Raw genomic sequence first — 21053 nt, forward strand, 5'->3', positions numbered from 1 at the left:
ATCAAGAAATTTTAGCAATTGTCAGACACACAGGAAGGAGAGTGGGAAATATATATAGAGCAGTATGTGCACGACATGTCCTACATGCACATATGTAACATTATCAGCATTATTAAACCAAATATGTACATTTCATATGTGCTACTTTGTTGTGCTTGCATGCTTTAACCACTATCAACATGGTATACCCATCTTGGGCTGGGCACGCCATTATAGGAGTAAAAATCTTAAAATAGGCTATTTTAATATTTTTACACTATTTTCGCTGTGCGACACAAAGACAAAGACAAAGTATAAAACAGGACACAAGTGGTCATTAAAGCATGCTGCAAAACAGGCAGCTAAAGGCACCGGAGCAAAACATTTATTTACATTTCAATATTAAAAAAAAAAAAAACACACACACTCTCCACACTTAAAATCGCATTGGATGTTTAAAAAAAAATTGCTGCTAATGCAAACAGTCTGTCATCCAATGTAGGCGTGATACTGAGACCGCGCTGCACCGCTGCGGTGATGGCTGCAGGGGAGCAGTCCTTTGAATGCAATGACACATAGTTTGTGCTGCTATGTTGCTTGTTGTCATCCTCATGGCTGCTCGTCATTCTGTAGTCGATATCGTTAGGCCTCGTTACCCTCCATAGCCTACACGCCCGTCTTCTCTTTGATCCAGCCGTTGAATTTGGTGACCGTCGAGTAGATGCCTGGCTTGTGGCGCCGGGCGCAGCCGTCGCCCCAGCTCACCACTCCGGCCAAGAACATACGACCCCCGAGGGAGGGGCTGGACAGAGGACCACCGGAATCCCCCTGACAGACAGACAGACAGACAGACAGACAGACAGACACAGACAGACAGACAGACAGACAGACAGACAGACACACACACACAAGCAGCATCAGTCCTAATGTCTATTGAAGCAGTTCTCTCCACAATTAAAACCATCATAACTGAATATAACTGGGTGAAAAATAACAAACTAGCACTGAATGTTGCCAAAACAAAAAGTATTGTTTTTGGCACCAGGCATATGCTTATTGGTGACCCTCAGCTGCACCTATCAATGTCAGGTATACCAATGGAACAGGTTAAGAAAACTAAACAGCTTGGAGTTCTATTGGACAGTGAATTGTCATGGTCGGACCATATTGATGGCATTGTAACCAAGATGGGTATAGCTCCACATACTTGACATCCTCAGTCATGGGTCAAGTGATAGTCATTGGTGTTTTGTCACCTTTATTATTGTCCTGTTGTATGGTCAGGGGCGACTCAAGCAGACCTGAACAAACTACAACTTGTTCAGAACCGAGCTGCTAGAATGGCACTTCATTGTTCTATACTCGCACAAATATTGAATATATGCATAAACGCCTGTCCTGGTTATCTGTCAAAAACAAACTCCATTGCAGTGTCCTCATGTTTGTTAGAAACACAATTTCTAATCAAACACCAGATTACTTTTTGAAACAGTTACTAAAATCAAGTGACAGACAATCATAACACCAGAATTGCAAGCCTCTGTCATTTATCACTCCCTGCTCCAAAAACGAACCTTCTTAAACAAACAGTTATGTATCGATCAATATCATTTTGGAACATGTTACCGCCTCACATTAACATAACACAACATAAATTATCTTTCAAATATGCTTTAAAGGAACACTTGCTACAGCTGACCACATGACTATAATGTTATTCTCATTATGTTGCATTTAATTTTATAGAATAAATTGTAATTATGTATTTTCATGTATTTAACTTTGTTGAATGTATTTGTAATTACCGTATGTATTTTTTGTATGTATTTTATATGGACCCCAGGAAGATTAGCTGTCGCCACGGCGTCAGCTAATGGGGATCCATTCAATAAACAATATTCAAACAATTTTCAAGATTATTTTCTTTGGAGTGAAACCAAAGTACAACTTAGCAAAATGTATGTAAAGCCTGATTTATACACAGGGGTGCACACTATTATACTCAAAGGAGCACCTGCCCATGTAGTTTGGTGCGCACAGCGGGGGGGGGGGGGGGGGGGGCACAACGTTATGCTGCTTTCACAATGCAACTGATGCAAAGCTACACTAGTACACCTAGTCACAAACAGTGTCGCCGTTCACAAACAGTGTCGTCGTTAAGCAGCAGTATATCCCACTGGCAGCACCTGTCCGTTTATCTTTAGCACAACCAAAAACGTCCAACACATATACAATGAATTACTCACCTAATGCTGCCTGCAGGTTCCATGTTTAATTCAAGTGACCGTTTTTATATTGTAAACATGGTCGCTAACGTGGTGTAGCGACTAGCACTTTGACAGCTCATCCATCGTAGCTCGTTTACAAGTGAAACGGACTTTCTGTGCAGAAACTGCCTCATCAAAATAAGAGCCACTTGTAATGATTAGTCAACACTAGTTTTATTTCTAAGTCTTCTTACAGGACGTTATAAAAAGTAGGTGGCTAGCGCACATCCAGTTCCTGCCTGGTGCTGGACTAAGGTAAGTACAGTGAAGAGAAGAGAGTCCGCACACAGATTTGCTCCAAAGGTGTTTTCTTTTTATTCAAAACACCATGAAAACACAACGTTTCGGCCGTGAACGGCCTTCATCAGGTGATTCTTACAGGACTTTAACATCTCATTTGAGTTCCTTTTGAATGCCTGTCAGCATTCTCTAAATCCCTGTCTCCCAGCTGGTGCGCAAATGCGCCTCCATGCCTTTGATCTACCGCGCACCGAACGTTTTGACGACGCATGCGCACTGGCGCACCGCTTGTGTGCACCCCTGTTTATACAATCATATACAAGCTCACAACACGTTTGTTGTGACACGTGAGCTTGTAGATCAGCTATTTTCGGCATGTGACACCGGGGCGTGGCCTCGTAAAAATGAACACATTTAATTTGGAAAAAACAGCCAAAGTTATCGTTGGCAGTGGTCGACGACGACGTCTTTTGGCGTGTTTTTTCCAAAGCCCACACCGCCAAGGACGTGTTATGGAGGTCTCTTGGCTAACCTATGAGTGACCGTTTAACTCTCATTGAAAAGGGGAATCAGTAAAGCTGGCAGTGGGTGGATTATGTATGCATGGAGGTGACTGAGTAAAAGTACCTGACAGGCGTCCACTCCTCCGGACAGCACTCCAGCACACGTCATCCGACCGGTGATCTGACCGTTCATCAGTTTGTCACACACTGTGCTGTTTATGATGCGGACCTGGGCCTTCTGTAGGACCTTCGCTGCGAACCCTACGCACACACGCACACGCACACGCACACACACATCAACATACATGTGGACACTGGACAGTACAACCGTGTGGTCTCAAATTCAACCAGCGCCACCCACACCACGGCATCAATAAAACCTATTGGTTTAATTGCACTTCTACAATTTGAGTCGTTGTGCCAATTCAATTCCCCATTGTACGGTATCTGAATCCTTTGTCACGTGGGTGAGTTACACACCCACTGAAATACCACTGAACAGGGAACAGGCACCCTGAACAAACTGTAGGAGTCACTCCAGTGCACAAACGTTTTCATCTCCAGACCCCAAAAGATTAATTTGGTATGGCTCAGGAGCACAAATATACAACAATATGTTATGAAAATAGGTTTAAAAAAATATATACTTTATTTGTAAAAGTGTCATGAAACAACCTTTGCTGTGATGGGGGTAGCGTGGCGCAATATTAACCCATTTTGGGCGGGGTGGTGTTTTAAGCATCATGTTATACTTTAGCTATTGAAAAATAGCAGATCTACACGCTCATAGCGCGGCACCGAGTGCAACGCTACGAGCTTGTAAATCTGCTATTTTTGAAAAAACTTGAAAATGTGGCGCAAATCTTTGAACATATATTCTTTCACAGTGAACGTTTTTAACTCAAATCTTTGCTTCTGGGGGGGGGGGGGGTCACTGGAACAACATATTTTCAGATGGGGGTCGGTGGCCAATTACATATAATCTTTGGGCTACTCGACATGAAACATTGAGCACCACTGACATAGAAACATGGGTTTTTCGAGAAAACCCGTCATGATTTATAGAAGACATTTGTAGGAATCGTCCTCAGGTCTAAAATGGGTTAACCCATTTTGAGCGGGAACCCCTTTAGGCGTTAGCATTATGTTACGCTTTAACTATTGAAAAACATCAGATCTACAAGCTTGTAGCGCGCCACCAAGTGGCACGCTACGAGCTTGTAGGTCTGCTATTTTTGAAAAATCTAAGAACGACCGACACAGAAACACGGCTTTTTCAGAAAACCGTCAGGATGTAGAAGACATTTTTTTAGAATCTGATCTCAGGTCAGAATGGGTTTTTAAATAAGAGTGACTTTGATCAAACTCACCGCCCTCGCGCGTGGCGCCCCAGCCGGTGATCCAGACGGTGTGGCCGGGGGGGAAGACGTGCGTTGGCGACGGCATGCAGATGGGCCTGATGTAGTCACTGTAGGTGACGGGGCTGTCCAGCTCCATCAGGGCGATGTCGTTGTCGAAGGTGAAGGAGTTGTAGTACGGGTGGGGGATAACCTGCTTGAGTCTCCTCGTCACCACTTGCGGACCGACGCTTTTCTGGACGTGAAGGCCCAGGAAGGCCTCCCACGTGGCGGGCTGGGCGAACCTGTGAGACAAACACACACGTTCCTTGATTAAATACAGGCTTTTTGGGAACTCTTTTTAGAGTTCGGGGAATCATCGGTTCTATTTTCTATAGGAATCACCCAAGTAATATGATCAGATAAATATATCACCTTGTTATTGTCACTACTGGAGTATATTATATATTATACAAGTACAAATTATAGCAGTAGTGAGTAGCACTTTATTTTAACTTAAGAGAAATGAATAGTGTACGCCGTAATTTATATTAACATTTAGTGCTGTATTAGACACAAAAATCACATCCGTGTGAACTGAGTGGTGCAACTTCCCCCCCCCCCCCCCCCCCCCCCCTCTCTCTCATTAGCAGGCAACAGTGCAGCACTATCAATCTCTCTGTTTCTGGCACAACAGCGCCCCTACTGGTACTCATTAAAGTCACATTAACACGGACATTGCTGTTCCTTGGAGTGGTTGCACCACCAACTGTATCGAGTTGGACACATACTTGTTTTGCTTGTCGTCTTGCACACAGTGGGCGGCGGTGACCAGCCAGGTGGGGCTAATGATGGAGGCTCCGCACACGTGGCCGTAGCGTTGGGTTTGCAGGCTGACCTGCCAGGGAAACTCGCCCTCCTGGAGTATAACGAAAACAAAATCACATCAATCACATGAAAAATACAAAAATTTAGTAAAAAGCCAAATTTCAAAAGCCAAAAAAAAACCTTAATGAATGAGAACATTGAATCAAACAAAAAAACATCCTGAAAAAACTCTGGGAGGCTTTAAATAAATGAGGGTGTAGCAATAAACTTCAAACCGAATCCTCAAACTTCTCCATTATTTCAAGCGGCTCCAATATCACAGACAAACAAATTGTAGCAAACAGTTTTAATAATTTCTTCACTAACATTGCCACTAGGGTTGGGATTCGGAAACCGGGTCCATTTCAGACCCCGTTCCGACATTGCGGATCCGGTTCCATAGTTTTTTCCCAAACGGATCTCATCAGTTGTCATTTAGCTCCGCTGTGTCTGTGCGTGCATGCAAGCAGAGCCTGGGGTGACATCACCCCACCTACATGAGTGAGTGAGGTCGGGGAGGATACGCCCACTGTTCTGTGCATTCAGCGACCGCTGTGGAGCGAGTGGGACAGTATGTCGCCAAAGTGTGGTTAACAGAGAGGGAAATGACTGAGGCTGAGCACGCAAAGTGCAATAAATGCGATAGTTGCCAGCAAAGGTTGTTGCAACTTGTACCACGTCCAGATTGAGGAAACATCTCAAAATCAATATGCCTACACATCGCGTTTGTGAGCCATGCGGAAAGCCGTGCCCGCTCTCCCTGCAGCTCCACCACAGCCGGCGGGGGACGATCTGATGCAAGGCTGGTTTACTTTCCCCAGGCTAGTAACGTAATGGAAAATAAAAACTACTAACGTCTACAGAGCTTTTCATTAGGCGTATTGTACAACTGTATGAATCACGTTAACTATTGAGCCAAATCAATTTGTCTGCACTTACTTTTACAACTTATAAGAATCTCACATGCTTTTGATTTGGCTCTAAATTAATCGCGTGGCTGTTGAGAGCCCAGCGTTTAGGTGCATATACCTCCATAGATTGATTACATTATAAACAATTTGCAGAAAAAAGCACAGGAACGTAGCCTACACCTACAGTTCAATACAAGGTCTGCAAAGAGGATTTTATAATCCAAGAAAGCACTATGGCCTGTTTCCATTAGGGTAAGGGGTCCTTCATATTAAATTAATTTTAACATTAAAGACAACATTTGTCACTACAACAATATCATTATTGTGTACTGTATATTAAATATACAGTATATTTAATATACAGTACAAATTGCAACAATGATATTGTTGTGGTGGCTAGCTGGTGGTGGTGAAGTTTAAATAATAGTGCCACCTCATAATTGTAAAGTGCATTTTCAATAATTGAATTAATGCATTTGTGTTTATTATGTACTTGGTTTGGTTAGTTATAAATATAAGCATAATCTATGTCAGAAAAAAGGGGAAAAAAAATTAGGATCCGTTAAGGGAACCGTTAGGAACCAGAACCGTTAAGAGGGATCCAGGAAGGATCCGGAACCGTTAAAATCCTAACGAATCCCAACCCTAATTGCCACCCAGTTGGTTAATAAACTCCCCCTGCATTCAGGCCTGTACGGTGCTGAACACATCCAAACCCACTATTCAAAATTAGGGGCCCAACAAGACTCCTTTTCAAAACAACCAGTAGGAAACGAAGAGGTGTTGAAAAAAACTCATGGCCCGCCTTACTTTTACTACTTGGAATGTGAACGGCGTGAACAACCCGGTTAAGAGGGGCAAAGTACTATCTCATCTGAAATCCCTATCTTCAGACATTATGTTTCTCCAAGAAACTCATTTAGAGAAAACATCACAAGTTAAACTGAGAAGCAGATGGATCGGGGCAATCTTTTCAATCATCTTTCTCCACTAGAGGTGTAGCTACTTTGATTCGTAAGGGGGTCCCTTTCAGGCATCAGTCAACTAAAACAGACACAGAGGGTCGCTATCTCATTGTTAAGGGGGAAATTCACTCTAACTTTGGTAGATCATAGCTTCCACTCCAATGTACATAATGTTTACACCCGTATCGATTACCTACTGGTAGATGCTAAATTGTTGCCTCATGTTCATAACCCTACTTACAATATAATTTATGATCAAAGTCCTCTTACATCTATGCTCAACATAAGCGCCCTGCAACCTTCTCGACCCCTATGGAGAATGAACCCTCACTAAAGTTATTAGTGACCCCACATTCTGTGAGTACTTGCGTGCACAACTGAATGTTTTTTTAAACTAATGACACACCAGAAACCTCCTCATGTTTACTCTGGGAGACATTTAAAGCATTTTTTGAGAGGCTGTATAATTTCCTTTATGGGAACTAGAAATAAGAGGAATAAAGCTAAACTTGTAGAAATCGAAAAACAAATATGCCATTTAGATAAAGAAAATGCACGTAATCCCTCTATGGATACATACAGACAGATATTGCAATTGAGGATCCAATACAATCAAATTACCTCCGACAAGATTTCAAAGTCATTCCTTTTCCTAAAACAGAAGCACTTTGAGTTTGGAGAGAAACCACAAAAATGACTCGCTAGGACAGTTGCGCAAACTGGAAAGTGATCGAACAATACATAAAGTTCAATCTGAACAGGGAAACAAGACCGCAAGGTCTTTCTTCGGTACGGCCCTTTTGGACCAATGCTGTGCTTGACTGTACCCTGTACCGTTTGCATCTTATTGTCTAATAGAATTATCAATGAATTACCTCCGCATCCTGACCGCCGACGATGCGCGACGTCTTGAACTTGCTCCTCCCGCAATCTGAAAACGAGACGCCATTAATCCCCAGATGTCAAATGAGAAAACAAAATGGCTAAACCGACTCGACACAGCAGTTCAGTTAACCCATTCTGACCTGAGATCAGATTCTAAAAATGTCTTCTACATCCTGACAGTTTTCATTCTGACCTGAAATCAGATTTAAAAAAAAGTCTTCTATGTCAGTCGCTCTTCGATCTTTCAAAAATAGCAGACCTACAAGCTCGCTATGAGCTTTTAGGGGGTTTCCAGGTGGTCCCCAACTAAATGATGTCCAAATGTGGACACTTATAGATCTCTAACTCTCGAGAGCTCTCAAGAGTTACATTATTGTTATCTGCATTACTTCATTTACAAGAAGTCTACACAATCAGAGAATGTAGAAGAACTGTTATTTTGATCAACGTTTACCTGTTATCTCTGTGTGAGTGTCAGTGTATACTAGGCATGTAACGATACACTCAACTCACGATACGATACGTATCACGATATGAGGTTCACAATACGATTTTTCACGATATTTTAAACACAAACATTTTCCAGACAAATGACCAGAAGATATATATATATTTTTTTTTTTTTTTTTTTTTTTTAAGATATTTTTTTGTGGCTTACGCCTTTATTGATTTTTTAAGGGATAGAAAGTAGGCTGACAGGAAACGGGAGAGAGATGGGGGGATGACATGCGGTAAAGGCCGTGTCGGGTCCGGGAGTCGAACCCGCGGCACACCGCGACTGGATCACCAGTCCGGTGCCCAGACCGTTACGCTACGGCCTGGGCCAAAGATATTTTTTTTAATGATTTATCTTCCCCCCCAAGCTTTTTTCACAATTTGTATGCAACTACATTGCAAAAGTAGCATTACTTTTCATGTAAAATTACTTAATTTAAGTGCAACAACTGTAAACATGCTTTCATGTTTAAACCTAGCTCGAGTTAACATTTCCTCTTTTCTTTGATGGCATATTAGGATAGATGTAGACTTATTTGACAGTGCAGAAACATAATTGCCTTCCTTGATGTATTAATGAGCATCAATAACGACCATCACCACAGCTTCCCTCTGCAGGCCTACTACTACTGAAAGTGACTGCATGGAGTCTGTCTCATTTCTCGCCAAAAGCACGTGAATATGATGGAATATGATTACAGCTCACATTTCATATCACACACTAGCCCCTCTAAAATAATATATATATATTATTTATTATAAATCGATACATATCGTCAGGATATAATATCGATATATTGTTACATGCCTAGTGTATACCGATTTGTGTGACGGGAACAATGTGTACTTGACCATGTACACAATATACAATTTCATTTTGGATATTTTCCACAATAGACTCAAAGAGTCTATAGTCTGTTAATCTGAGTTCCCAGAAGTTTTATTTTTCGCCACTAGGCGGGCGAGAAAGACTTCTGGGAAAAAAGGACCGTATCCATGTGAGGGAAGTACGTTGCGCTCAGAATCTGAGCGGACACTCCCCTTTCCGGTCTGAAGCACTGTGCATACCATGAAAATAGTCCGAAGGGAATCCAATTCCAAATTGAATTGTAGTAGGCCACCACGGCTCAAGGAGCAATTGTTTCCCTTCCGTCTTATTTAGATGTAGCGCCCACTCCATGTGGAACCCGCCCCTGTCTTTTGATTCGCATTTCATTTGAAACGCAACGCACTGGGCCACCCCCTGCTGCACAGGATCTGAGGCAAATTTTCCTAGACTAATAGTCTGTCTATTTACGTTACACCCCAATCTTCATTTTCCTTTTATCGCCGAGACCTAAACTCAAAACCTCAAAGCCACCACTGAGAAACAGTGTAGTTGTAGTAGAACAACACGTACCACAGTTGTCCTCGTCTGAGCCGTCCTCACAGTCCTTGGTGCCGTCACACTCGGGGTTCTCCTTGTTGATGCATTTGTTGTTTTTACATTTGTATGTGATGTCGGTGCATGTGATGCCCTTTGCCTCTGGGGAGGAGAGGAGGAGACAGACATCAATCCCCAAATCCATGATAGAACGCATGCTGGTGCCTATTGTTTTCCTTAAGGTCCCCCCACAATAACTTGCTGCATTTTTAAACCCGTTGCGACTTTGGATTTCCAACCAATGAAGTGTGTTTATACTCCAGATGTATTAATGTACAGTTCATATTATTATTACTGTGTTTAACCACTTTTAATCTGGGCATGGCATATAGCTTGAGGAACCGAATAGAACAGGGCGCCACTTTTCCATTGAACTCAATGGCCACCATATTCTATTCTGTCGACCTATTCCTGTGAATGGTATCCACACATGCCCTATAGGCGAAACATTTCAACACTTTCAACAGCTTTTACCTTTTTTACATATTAAAAAAATAATAATTAAATGATAAAAATGGGGCATAAGTGGTTTTAATTCTCCACGGAGCAACCGGAGAGGAAACGCACCTGTACCGCAGCCTATCTCATCAGTGGCGTCACCGCAGTCATCACGGCCATCGCAGCGCTTCTTGGAAGACACACACTCGTTGTTGTTGCACGCCACCTCTCCAGACTTGCACGACGTACCTACAAACCAGGAGACCAAAAGGAATTAAAAAAATCACACCCGTGTGAACTGAGTGGTGCAGCCCCCCCCCCCCCCCCTCTCTTTCTCATTTGCAGGCAACGTTGCAGCACTATCCCCCTCTCTGTTTCTGGTGCCCCCTACTGGTACCCTATAGTCATATACCGGTGCTCATGACCACATGGGTACATAGGTGTACACGGACATTGCTGGTTGTAGGAGTGGTTGCACCACTCAAAAATGGGTATGCGAGCCTGCTTGTCTTTTTTTGTCATCTTAACCCACATGAACCCTATTCTGAGGCCAATATTAGCTGAAAATAGCAGGTCCACAAGCTCACAAAGCACCACGAGCTTGTAGATTGCCCATTTTCTGCGATGAGATTTGGTATAGAGGGAAAGCAGTATAGGGGGCCAAGTATAGACCCAGACTCAGCTCAGTGATTTTCCCAGGATTGTTGGGCATGACTCGGTTTGTGCTTGGCCGAGATGGTTAGAAGGGAGCACTCGTTTCGCTATGTGTGATAAAAGTATTCCGTCTATCACGGCATACCAACATCATGGCAACTCAACGAGTTGTGGGCACTCGTAAGCAGATCACTTAAGATAATTCTCAAGCCCACACTGTTGCCACACCAGCCCCCGTGAGTAAACAAAATGGGGAAAACGATGTAGCCTCTGGTCTAAGTATACAACTAGTACAGCAGGGGTATTCAACTAGATTAGGTCGGGGGCCACAGCTGTAGAATGATTGTGTGTGGAGGGCCGCACAGCGTGCGCGCGAAGCGCGGATTTTTTTAGATTCTACAAATGCATTTTGTGTTCAAACACAAAGATCTATGTAGGCCAGGGGTCCTCAACAAAAAATGCTGAAGGTCCACAAATAATAAGTAATAATAAATAGGTTTTGAATAAGACCATGGTCCAGTCTCATGCGTGCGCAAATAAAATTGCGGGCCACGTGGGCCCCATGGGGTGGGGCTGCCCCCCTCGCCCCCCACCCCTAGAAACAACTATGCCTGATTACTGTCATTATGATAATCTAGCACTTTATATACTGTATCGCGCACATCATACCTGTAACTTTCTCTCTTAAAAAAAATATATATATATATATTTTATTTTTTCAATTATTATACCAAGGGCCACTAGGGGGCGCTCCGCGGGCCGCATTTGGCCCGCCAGTTGAATAGCCCTGTAGTACAGTATATATATAAGGTTTAAGTCAAAGTGGTCTTACCGCAGTTCTCTTCGTCTGTGCTGTCGCCGCAGTCATTGACTCCGTCACACTGCCAGAACATGGGCTTGCACATTCCGTTCTTACACTTGATGTCAGACGACTTGCAAACTGGAAACACACAATACAACTGCATTTATACCATGTACAAATAATAATATGCATTTCCATAGCCTCTTTCATGCATAGCAGAAGCTTATAGTGCTTTACAAAGCAGTTACAATCCCTACGTTTTACGTCCTGTCTGACTGTAAAAGTAATTACAACTTCAACACCCTGGGATTCAAACGTATCCCTCGTCCAAGAGGGAATCCTCCCATGACCACAGGAAATAGATATTGATTGGTCTACGGACCCCCAAATTATATTGTAAAATCAATGTTAATTTAACTCTGAACAAATGGAACCAAATGGACCCTAACGGGTCCATTTGGTTCCATCTGTACACTCTCTGAGTTACAGACGCATAATAGTCCATTTGGTTCCAAACTATCATTTTGCTGGGTCCCCCCTGGAACTCCCTCAGGTACCCTTTGGGAACCACTACCATGCAGATGGATTCAAATCATGTTAATTCCCTGCTTGCAGCTTAAATAAGAAAAACATTAACACTCTTTAGAAAGGCTATGTAAAGAATAGTTAGCGTAACGGCAGCGGTCATGTGTTTTTTCCCAAACAAAACAAAGCTGTTGGGACTTACCGCAGTTCATCTCGTCGCTCATGTCTCCGCAGTCATTCCAGCCGTCACACTTGAGGTCCAGCTTAATGCAGCGCTTGTTCCTGCACTGGAACTGCTTCGGGCACGCTGTGTGGACAGAGAGGTCAGGGTCAAGTTCAACTGAGCCGAGTCGCTGAGCTTAACGCTATAGGAAGGTTGGCAATAGATTTTGTCAAAACAGACAAATCAGCATATTATTGTCACTCGTCGTCGTATGGCGACAAAAACAAAGAAACAGTCTCACTAAGTCGGTCACGTGTTACGTCTCTAAACTGACAAAACAGTATTGTGATTTGAAATTGCAGAAATGGCTCCAAAAAAACATCATCATCCCCACGGCAGAGAAGTGACAGAGCTGTTTCCAGTGGTGGAAAGTAACTAAGTACATTTACTTAAGTACAAGTTTGAGGTATTTGTACTTTACTCGAGTATATCCAATTTCCAGTACTTTTTCTTCTATTCCACTACATCTCAGGAGGCCAATATTGGCCTCACATTAGCCACTTCAGGGCTAAATAGATTTCAGCCATTTGGAAATAGCCAATCTGCGATGTGACGCAGTGTGAGCTTGTAGAGCTGCTATTTAAAAAAAACTTGAAACGGGACATTGTGCACAATGAGTACTTTTACTTTTGGTTCTGTAAAATTCCAGACTTTTAGTTGTAATGGAGTATTTCTATATTGCAGTATCGACACTTTTACTTAAGTTAACCCATTTTGGGCGGGAACCCCTTTTGGTGTTAGCATCATGTTATGCTTTAGCTATTGAAAAATAGCAGACCTACAAGCTCATAGCGCACCACCGAGGCGCGCTACGAGCTTGTAGGTCTGCTATTTATTTTAAATCGATGACTGACTGACATAGAAAAACATAGCTTTTTCAGAAAACTGTCAGGATGTAGAAGATATTTTTAGAATCCGATCTCAGTCAAAATGGAAACATAGCTCTTTCAGAAAACTGTCAGGATGTAGAAGATATTTTTAGAATCCGATCTCAGTCAAAATGGAAACATAGCTCTTTCAGAAAACTGTCAGGATGTAGAAGATATTTTTAGAATCCGATCTCAGTCCAAAATGGGTTAAAACAATTGAGTTATTTTTCCACCACTGCCCAGTGCCCACACTTACGGTCCTTGGAGTCGATGGCCTCATAGCTGGCGGTGAAGCCTCGGTCCACGAAGGAGGAATCCGAGAAGAACATCACGCTGGTCTGGCTTGTGTCGCTGGTCTCCGTCAACGTGCGTTCTGGCTTCTCCCCGCACATCCTGAGCACACAAACACATAGTAGGGGATGTGCCATATTGTCATTTTGCCCCATATCCCATTATTTGCATTACAACTTTCGAAAGGGTTTTACATTACACTCACACAGTGTGCCACTGATTCTGGGTGCAGAATTGTAACAAGAAGTTCATTCTGATTACCTGATGTATTAGGTCCATTGATGGACATATTAGTTCAAACAATGTAGTATTTATATTTAACATTGTTCCAAATTGTTGACCGTTTTGAAAGCTTCTCCATACAATGCTGATTGTATCTGCAGCCATCATCATCACAAAAGGTTTTTTCAGCTTCATATTCAAACATACAATATAAAAGAAAACTACATATTATTTTGATATCGGTTCAGTATCGACATATATAAGGCCAATATTTCCAATACGGCTGATATATCGGCGCATGCCTAGATGTCATATTTATGTCATATAAATGTTAAAGCCCAATAATATTCAGAGTAACTGTTAGACATTTCATCCAGTCAGGAGTAGAACCCCGTCAAAACATAATTTTATCAGCTTGTTTTCCAGTGCCAATTTAACTACTTTATCCTGCATAATCCTGTATGAATTCTCTCTCATGATTGGATTAAATTTGTATCCTGACCAGAATCAGACAGTAGCCTTGTGGTTAGAGTGTCCGCCCTGAAACTGGGAGGTCAGGGTTCGATCCCCAGCCGGGTCATACCAAAGACTGTAAAAATGGGACCCAATGCCTCCCTGCTTGGCACTCAGCATCAAAGGGTTGGATTGGGGGGGTCAAATCTACTAATCCAATGATTCCCGAGCGCGGCATGGCTGCAGCTCACCGCTCCTTGGCTGTGGCTCACTACTCCAAGAGATGGGTCAAATGCGGAGAACAAATTTCACTGCGGTAACGTGTGACAAATCGTTTGACTTCGACTTTGACCAGAACATACATTTTCTGGTGACTGAAGAGATGCAGAAATTTTGACATGCAGTGAAATAACATCCCACTTTAAGCAGTCTTGCTTGCAGATATGGACTGACCTCTTCCCGTTAATCTCCACATAGTCCTTGGCACAAACGCTGTCGTCTTGTCCTGGCTCAGACAAGAGGAACTTGTTGAACGTCACTTTCACCACTTTACCATTAGGGACCTCAAGGGAGAAACGCATACAGAGAATTAGAACACGGTAATGGTAAGAACAGAAAACCATGTCGCGGTCTCAGTTTGCATTCTCGCGGAGACGCAACAGTGATTTCAAACTCCGTAGTGTGCATGCCAGGTGGCGGTGTGACGTGCTGCCAAAATGCGTATGACTTATGCTTATATTCTACTTCCTATCGCAGCTGTATGTTTACATAATGTAAAAGCACATTAGTAGTGTGAGCCATGACGTCACGTTTTGCAGTTCCGCCTATAAATTAACAAAACATTTTACCTCCCCGGTACCAAAGAAGGGGGTTTCACTTTTTTGCCTTTGTAACACCCTAATGCTGTTGCTATTTAAACTTAAAAGGTACATTCAGTGATTTCACTTAATTCAAATATCACTTCTTTTTTTTGTTTTGTTGTGATAATCCTCCCTACTATAGAGTGTGCTGACCATATAAAGAGTTCCTCCCTGTCCCCAGTTAACCCCTGGGGGTCGTTTCGTTTTTGGCTAGGTGGCCCAGCCTTCATCAAGATAGAGAGGGGCCTTCCGGCAATCATGATGGAGCGGGGGCGGGTCTTGGTGTGTGTGTACTGTTGAATGCTCCTTTAAGGCACACCATCAGATATTTTATTTTTCCGCTATCTCTGGAGACGGTGTTGTCTAAACGGGGCCTTAATGACAGACATGAACCGACCTGTATTGGTCTGACGTCATTCTTTAGCATTTAGTCACATCAAATTACAGTACACACACACACACACACACACACACACACACACACACACACACACACACACGGCATCATGTGGAAATAAAAAGCAGCACAAGACAGCATGATAACAGGAATAGCAGTGGTGTTGTTGTACACGTACAGAATATCAGGACCAACATCTCACCTTGATAGTCCATTCACAGAACGTTCTGGGCGGATAGTAATTTGGGAAGTGAGGGGATGTGAAATCCCCCCTGTCTCCCATCAGCTGGCCGCCACATGTCATTTCTAAAACAATGATAGAAGAAAAAAAAGTCATGTTGGGTTCAGGCTATGGAACGCTGGAACCTCATTCACTGTTTGTGTTTGTTTGCAAGAGAGAGAGAGAGACGGCCAGCAAAGCATGTTTGCTACTGCGTGGCTTGTTTCTAACCTATAATGTTTTCGGATACATATTTGAGCGTGCTGATTAAGTTTAAAATTAGTATTACACCTGGATGTCATCTTGAATGACTGATGACGATTCAATACAGGGTAGCTCTGTAATTAAAAGCAGGTGTGTTTGGAAGCACATCCGGCTATGGGAATCAGGTGAACGAAGATGAATTTATATTCACGATGTTGATTCATGTCATCACGCAGTAGGACAATTTCGTTTAAGATTGGATTTTCAGGGACTTTTGATAAAGCAATACATATTTTTTTATCTATTGTTAGGTATGCCCATATGATGACCACGGATATGTTCTAAAAAAAGTGTGAAACACTTCCTAGATTCTTGATAAAGAAGGCAGCAAGGCGCTGGAGCAACTCGGACCATTGGAGCCTTTTCTTTTTATTATGAACAGGTTATACATTATTATATAATTGGTATAATTTGGTATAATCTTTTTCCCTGGAGCCTTTTCAGGGAGCAATGCCTAGGTTCCCTATCCAAATAAGAAAACATACAAAAAAATAAAATAAACATACAATGAAATAATGAAATAAATAAGGAGCGACAAAGCTTGAAAAGTATAACCTTTATGCCCTCGTGGAATCTGTGAGACTTGAGCCAGGAAGCCGGGGTAGTTGGTGGTGTTATCCGTCACCAACATCAGAAACATGACATTACTGGACGACAGGAAGGTGAGGGGTGCCAGGGGGGAGAAGTAGCCACATAGCCTGTTGAGAAAGGGACCACCAAATCGGGTTGAATTAACCCATTCTGACCCGAGATCAGATTCATACGAGGTTTCCACTGGACAACACACACTGGTCTGATTAACCCATTCTGACCTGAGATCAGATTTCTTTTTAAATGTCAGTCGTTCTTCGATTTTTCAAAAATAGCAGACCTACAAGCTCGTAGCGCGCCACTCGGTGGCGCGCTATGAGCTTGTAGATCTGCTATTTTTCAATAGCTAAAGCACGACATGATGCGAACACCAAAATGGGTTCCCGCCCAAAATGGGTTAATTCATTGCATTGGAATACATCTCAACCTTGTATGCCGTTATACAAAATAGCTATTTTATATGTTCCTCCTTATCTTATGCTTTGTCATGTTGGACAGTTCTCTGGTAGTGGGTCAACCATAATGACCTCAGTACAGAATCAATGTTAATGTATCTAATCTGACCAGCAGAGGGCATAGAATACATACAAGAGAACCTTCCTTTCGATACATCTGCTGTAAACGTCACACTTGTTTTTGGAAGGATGTATCTATATTGTTGATAATGTGGACTCATATTTTACTGGCAAATTGTACCGTTTGGCTTCAACAAGAATAGTAATAAGAAGAAGCAGAGGCAAAAGAACTTGTGAAAATGTGCCTCAAATCTTTGAATATATATTATTACAGAGTGAACATTTTAACTCAAATCTGGAACTGGAACTACATATTTTCAGATGGGGCTCGGCAGCCAATTACATACATTTTTGGGGGTCCTTGACATGAAAATGTTTGAGAACTACTGACATAGAAACATGGGTTTGTTCAGAAAACTGGCAGGATGTAGACGACTTTTATAGAATCGTTCTCAGGTCTAAATGCAAAAAGCTAATTGTCAAAACAGACGTGGGATAAACAAGTGCCAAAAACTCACATGTCCATGACATTGTTCTCCACGGCCACCAGCGAGTCGTAGATTTTCACATAGTCCTTCTTGCAGTCCTCCTCTAGGTTGAACGTGTCAAATTTCAGCTTGACAACCTGTCCAGGGTCCGCTCTTATATGCCACTGGGTGACCATGTTGGATTCGTACGGCGTGTTGGGGAACCCCCGGGACTTGATGGTTTCTACGGCGTCATTCCGGGCGTGCACAAAGTGTGTGTACTGCTCTAGAGAGGAGAGAGAGAGGGGCCACACTGAATTATAAACTAAAAACGAACTCTCGACCACCTCCAGGGTCCTTCCTGTGAATGAATACCCCGCTAAATGATTGATAGCGAGGACCCTAACCCCTTAGATAGCATTTCCGTTGGCTTAGATAGCATTTGACACAGACTTATAGCATGTTATGTAGACAGCACTATAATTGTATTGTATATAGTTATAGCACGCCATAGTACATATGTATAGCATAGTAGTAAATATGTATAGTTTATATGTATAGTGTATGTATAGTTTCATTATATAGATATTCCACTGTTACTTTCTTAGCTTACGCATGTTTCATGATATTGATAAATGCTTTTATGTGATGTATTCCCATGCTTTTGTTCTTGCTTAAATGTAAGTCGCTCTGGATTAAGAGCGTCTGCTAAATGCCTAAATTGTAAATTGTAAATTGACCCAAAAGGACTGTCTATAACACTGAGAGTGTGGTCCAATGGGCTCTATGTATGCGCACACACCATTTTGGAAATAACATGGTCCCTTCCCTGCTTCCTTCAGAGGTATTACCAATGATGCCAATTAACCCATTTTGGACTAAGGTCGATAAAAAAAAGGCTTCTAAATCCTAAAATAAAAATCTGAAAAACCCATGTTTCTGTGTCAGTTGTGCTCAACCTTTTTCATGTCAAGGACCCCCAGAATTATCTCTATTGGGCCACGGACCCCCATCTCAAAATATGTACCGGTAGTTCCAAGGACCCCCCAGAAGCAAATATTTTAGTTAAAAATGTTCGCTCTGAAATATATATTCAATGATTTGCGCCACATTTTAACGATTTTTCTAAAGCATAATTAAACGTGAAGGCCTTGATATTAAGATGGTTGAGGATCACTTATCTGGGTAGGACAAGCTATAATGAGCTTGATCAGTATTTTGTGAAAACACAGAAGAGAGAGACAGAAAGGGGAATTTTCTCTGTGAATATGGATTGTATTAAAAAAATATATCAATCTTCCTGTAGTCTATGAACTGAAATACACAGTGTGACACTGTCCCCTTTAAGACCACTGTCCCAGGAGCCACGTCAGTCATTCATTTCAGTCATTAATTTCCCTACAGGATTGAAAACATGCCAGTGCCTGCTGGCCTGCGTCTCACCCTGCCTCAATCTCAGATTCCTTGCCATCTTTCTTCCTCTAAACTTTGAGCTTGCATACCATATATACTTGGTGAAACTGCCTCTACAGGTTGTGAGCGCATATATAATATTTTTCATTCGTTTTGTTTTATTGTGTTTTATGTTTCTTTGTATGTGATGGACGCAGAGTCTGAAAAAAAGTTGAATTGAATATACTGAATTCCTGTTTACAGCGTAGTTCCTAGAAGATGAGAGGTCTAGCAGAGAATCTATCTGTGTGTGTGTGTGTGTGTGTGTGTGTGTGCCCACAGCGATTATTTCAAAACAATGGGACCGATCAAATGTATTGTACAGACCAGGCCACGGAAGTAAGCCCCTGAATATCTTTCAGAGAGCCTACTGTTTATATTTGTTCTGTGAATATTCTTTCCATGAATATTTCTGTGAATTTATCATCTTGCATTCCACCATCCAGCCACCCCTCCATATTTGGACAATATGATAGCAGAGGGAATAATAATGTACAGGGAAGCTTTGAGACCTGTCTCGTTTTATTCAGATACATACAGGGGAGAGGGACAACTAAAGGTGGGAAAGAGAGGGGGGATGACAGGTAGTAAAATGCCTCTGGTCGGATTTGAACCAGGGGCAGCTGCAAGGAGGGGACTGTGGCCTTCTTGGTATATTATGCCATTACTCAGTGATCCACCCGTTACCGCCCACCCCACAATCTTAACTTTCCCACTGTCTACACCACACCACACCAATGTCAGCCTGGTTGCAACGGCATGCGTTTCCCCTCACTGAGCTAATTTTGGGTCTGTATTCTGTAAACACTTGAATGCATAACTTCTGCTTGAAGCATTCTTGCGTGTAAATGCCACCTTTGTTGTTCGGAATCTGTACTATAAACACAAATGCACACTGTAAATGTATGTAGAAATACCTTTCTTTCTGGATGACACCCTAGTTTTGAATCATTATTCACAGCATATACTGTATATAATGAGAGTAAAGAAAGAGAAGGTAATATGTACGGTAAGGTGATATGTAAAAGCAGATAACTCACTAGTAAACGTTGATGAGACCAATCTGGAGTCCATTCCTGCAAAACAAAAACAACCCCAGAAACCATAACATCAATATTGATCTAGTATTACTGTATAGAGCCACACACATTTCTGATCTTGTGCGATTCATATCATGAGAGATATATATCAAGGTCTGCTCTCTGCTGCCACTTAAAACACAACCAAAGCACTTTCTGTTTTACGCTGCCTTTGATTGAGTTACTTACTTTTTTCATTCTGTTCTGTATTGTAATTGCATCTGTTATTTTAGTTTTGTTTTATGCATCCTAATAACATTAGGATGCATAAAACAAAATACGTTGCAGTGACGTAAATAGGTTTTCAATGTAATGGGTCCCAGGACCCAGGGGTGGTCTTTTAGATGGGTCCCAGGGACACATTGTATGTTATGAGTCCTAATTCAACAACGTTAAGTTGCAAGGAGTTGCATTGGTGTGGTTGACCTTAAAAAGGTTTTTAAGGCCTTTGATGTGGCTACAGGATGCAGGCTATTTGCATCACTATTGTGTTTCCTTTGCTTGAGTTCTGTGTAAAGCACATTGAATTGCCTCGTTGCTGAAATGCGCTACACGAATAAAATTACCATGCCTAACATTTGACACCGATGACAAGTGGTTATGAGAGTGAATACGGACACACATTGGCAGCTTTACAGAGTCTTGAGTCTTACTTGAGGCGCTCACGTCTTCCAGTTGGAGAGCGCTGTTAGACCTTTTGCTAGAGCGCTGTTCTTTTTCTACTAGCTTGTCCATGTTGGACATGGCGTTGTCCACCGCTGCTTCTTGACCTTTAGGTACACTGAACTCAGACAGGTAGTAGGCAATCACACTGCCTTCACTAGGGAGGAACATCAAAGGAGGGTGGAAAGTCAGCCTG

General features: G+C 42.2%; 1 protein-coding gene across 1 annotated transcript in view; it reads right to left on the minus strand.

Annotated features, from left to right (window-relative positions):
• Positions 1 to 102: 102 nt before the first annotated feature.
• Positions 103 to 21053, minus strand: part of st14a (ST14 transmembrane serine protease matriptase a) — a 30636-nt gene continuing 9685 nt past the window's right edge. The window contains exons 5-20 of the mRNA XM_083773105.1: positions 20848 to 21014; positions 20156 to 20191; positions 17715 to 17949; positions 16646 to 16788; positions 15809 to 15912; positions 14803 to 14912; positions 13640 to 13776; positions 12494 to 12598; positions 11797 to 11904; positions 10440 to 10559; positions 9849 to 9974; positions 7945 to 8000; positions 5118 to 5245; positions 4360 to 4631; positions 3114 to 3250; positions 103 to 807 (exon numbers count right to left, since the gene is read on the minus strand). Coding sequence (XP_083629231.1) covers positions 646 to 807; positions 3114 to 3250; positions 4360 to 4631; positions 5118 to 5245; positions 7945 to 8000; positions 9849 to 9974; positions 10440 to 10559; positions 11797 to 11904; positions 12494 to 12598; positions 13640 to 13776; positions 14803 to 14912; positions 15809 to 15912; positions 16646 to 16788; positions 17715 to 17949; positions 20156 to 20191; positions 20848 to 21014 — 2146 coding nt within the window. The 3' untranslated portion in view covers positions 103 to 645. The remainder of the gene's footprint in view (positions 808 to 3113; positions 3251 to 4359; positions 4632 to 5117; positions 5246 to 7944; positions 8001 to 9848; positions 9975 to 10439; positions 10560 to 11796; positions 11905 to 12493; positions 12599 to 13639; positions 13777 to 14802; positions 14913 to 15808; positions 15913 to 16645; positions 16789 to 17714; positions 17950 to 20155; positions 20192 to 20847; positions 21015 to 21053) is intronic.

The sequence above is a fragment of the Protomyctophum parallelum genome, assembly GCF_964188405.1.
Source record: "Protomyctophum parallelum genome assembly, chromosome: 9".
Classification (NCBI taxonomy): domain Eukaryota; kingdom Metazoa; phylum Chordata; class Actinopteri; order Myctophiformes; family Myctophidae; genus Protomyctophum; species Protomyctophum parallelum.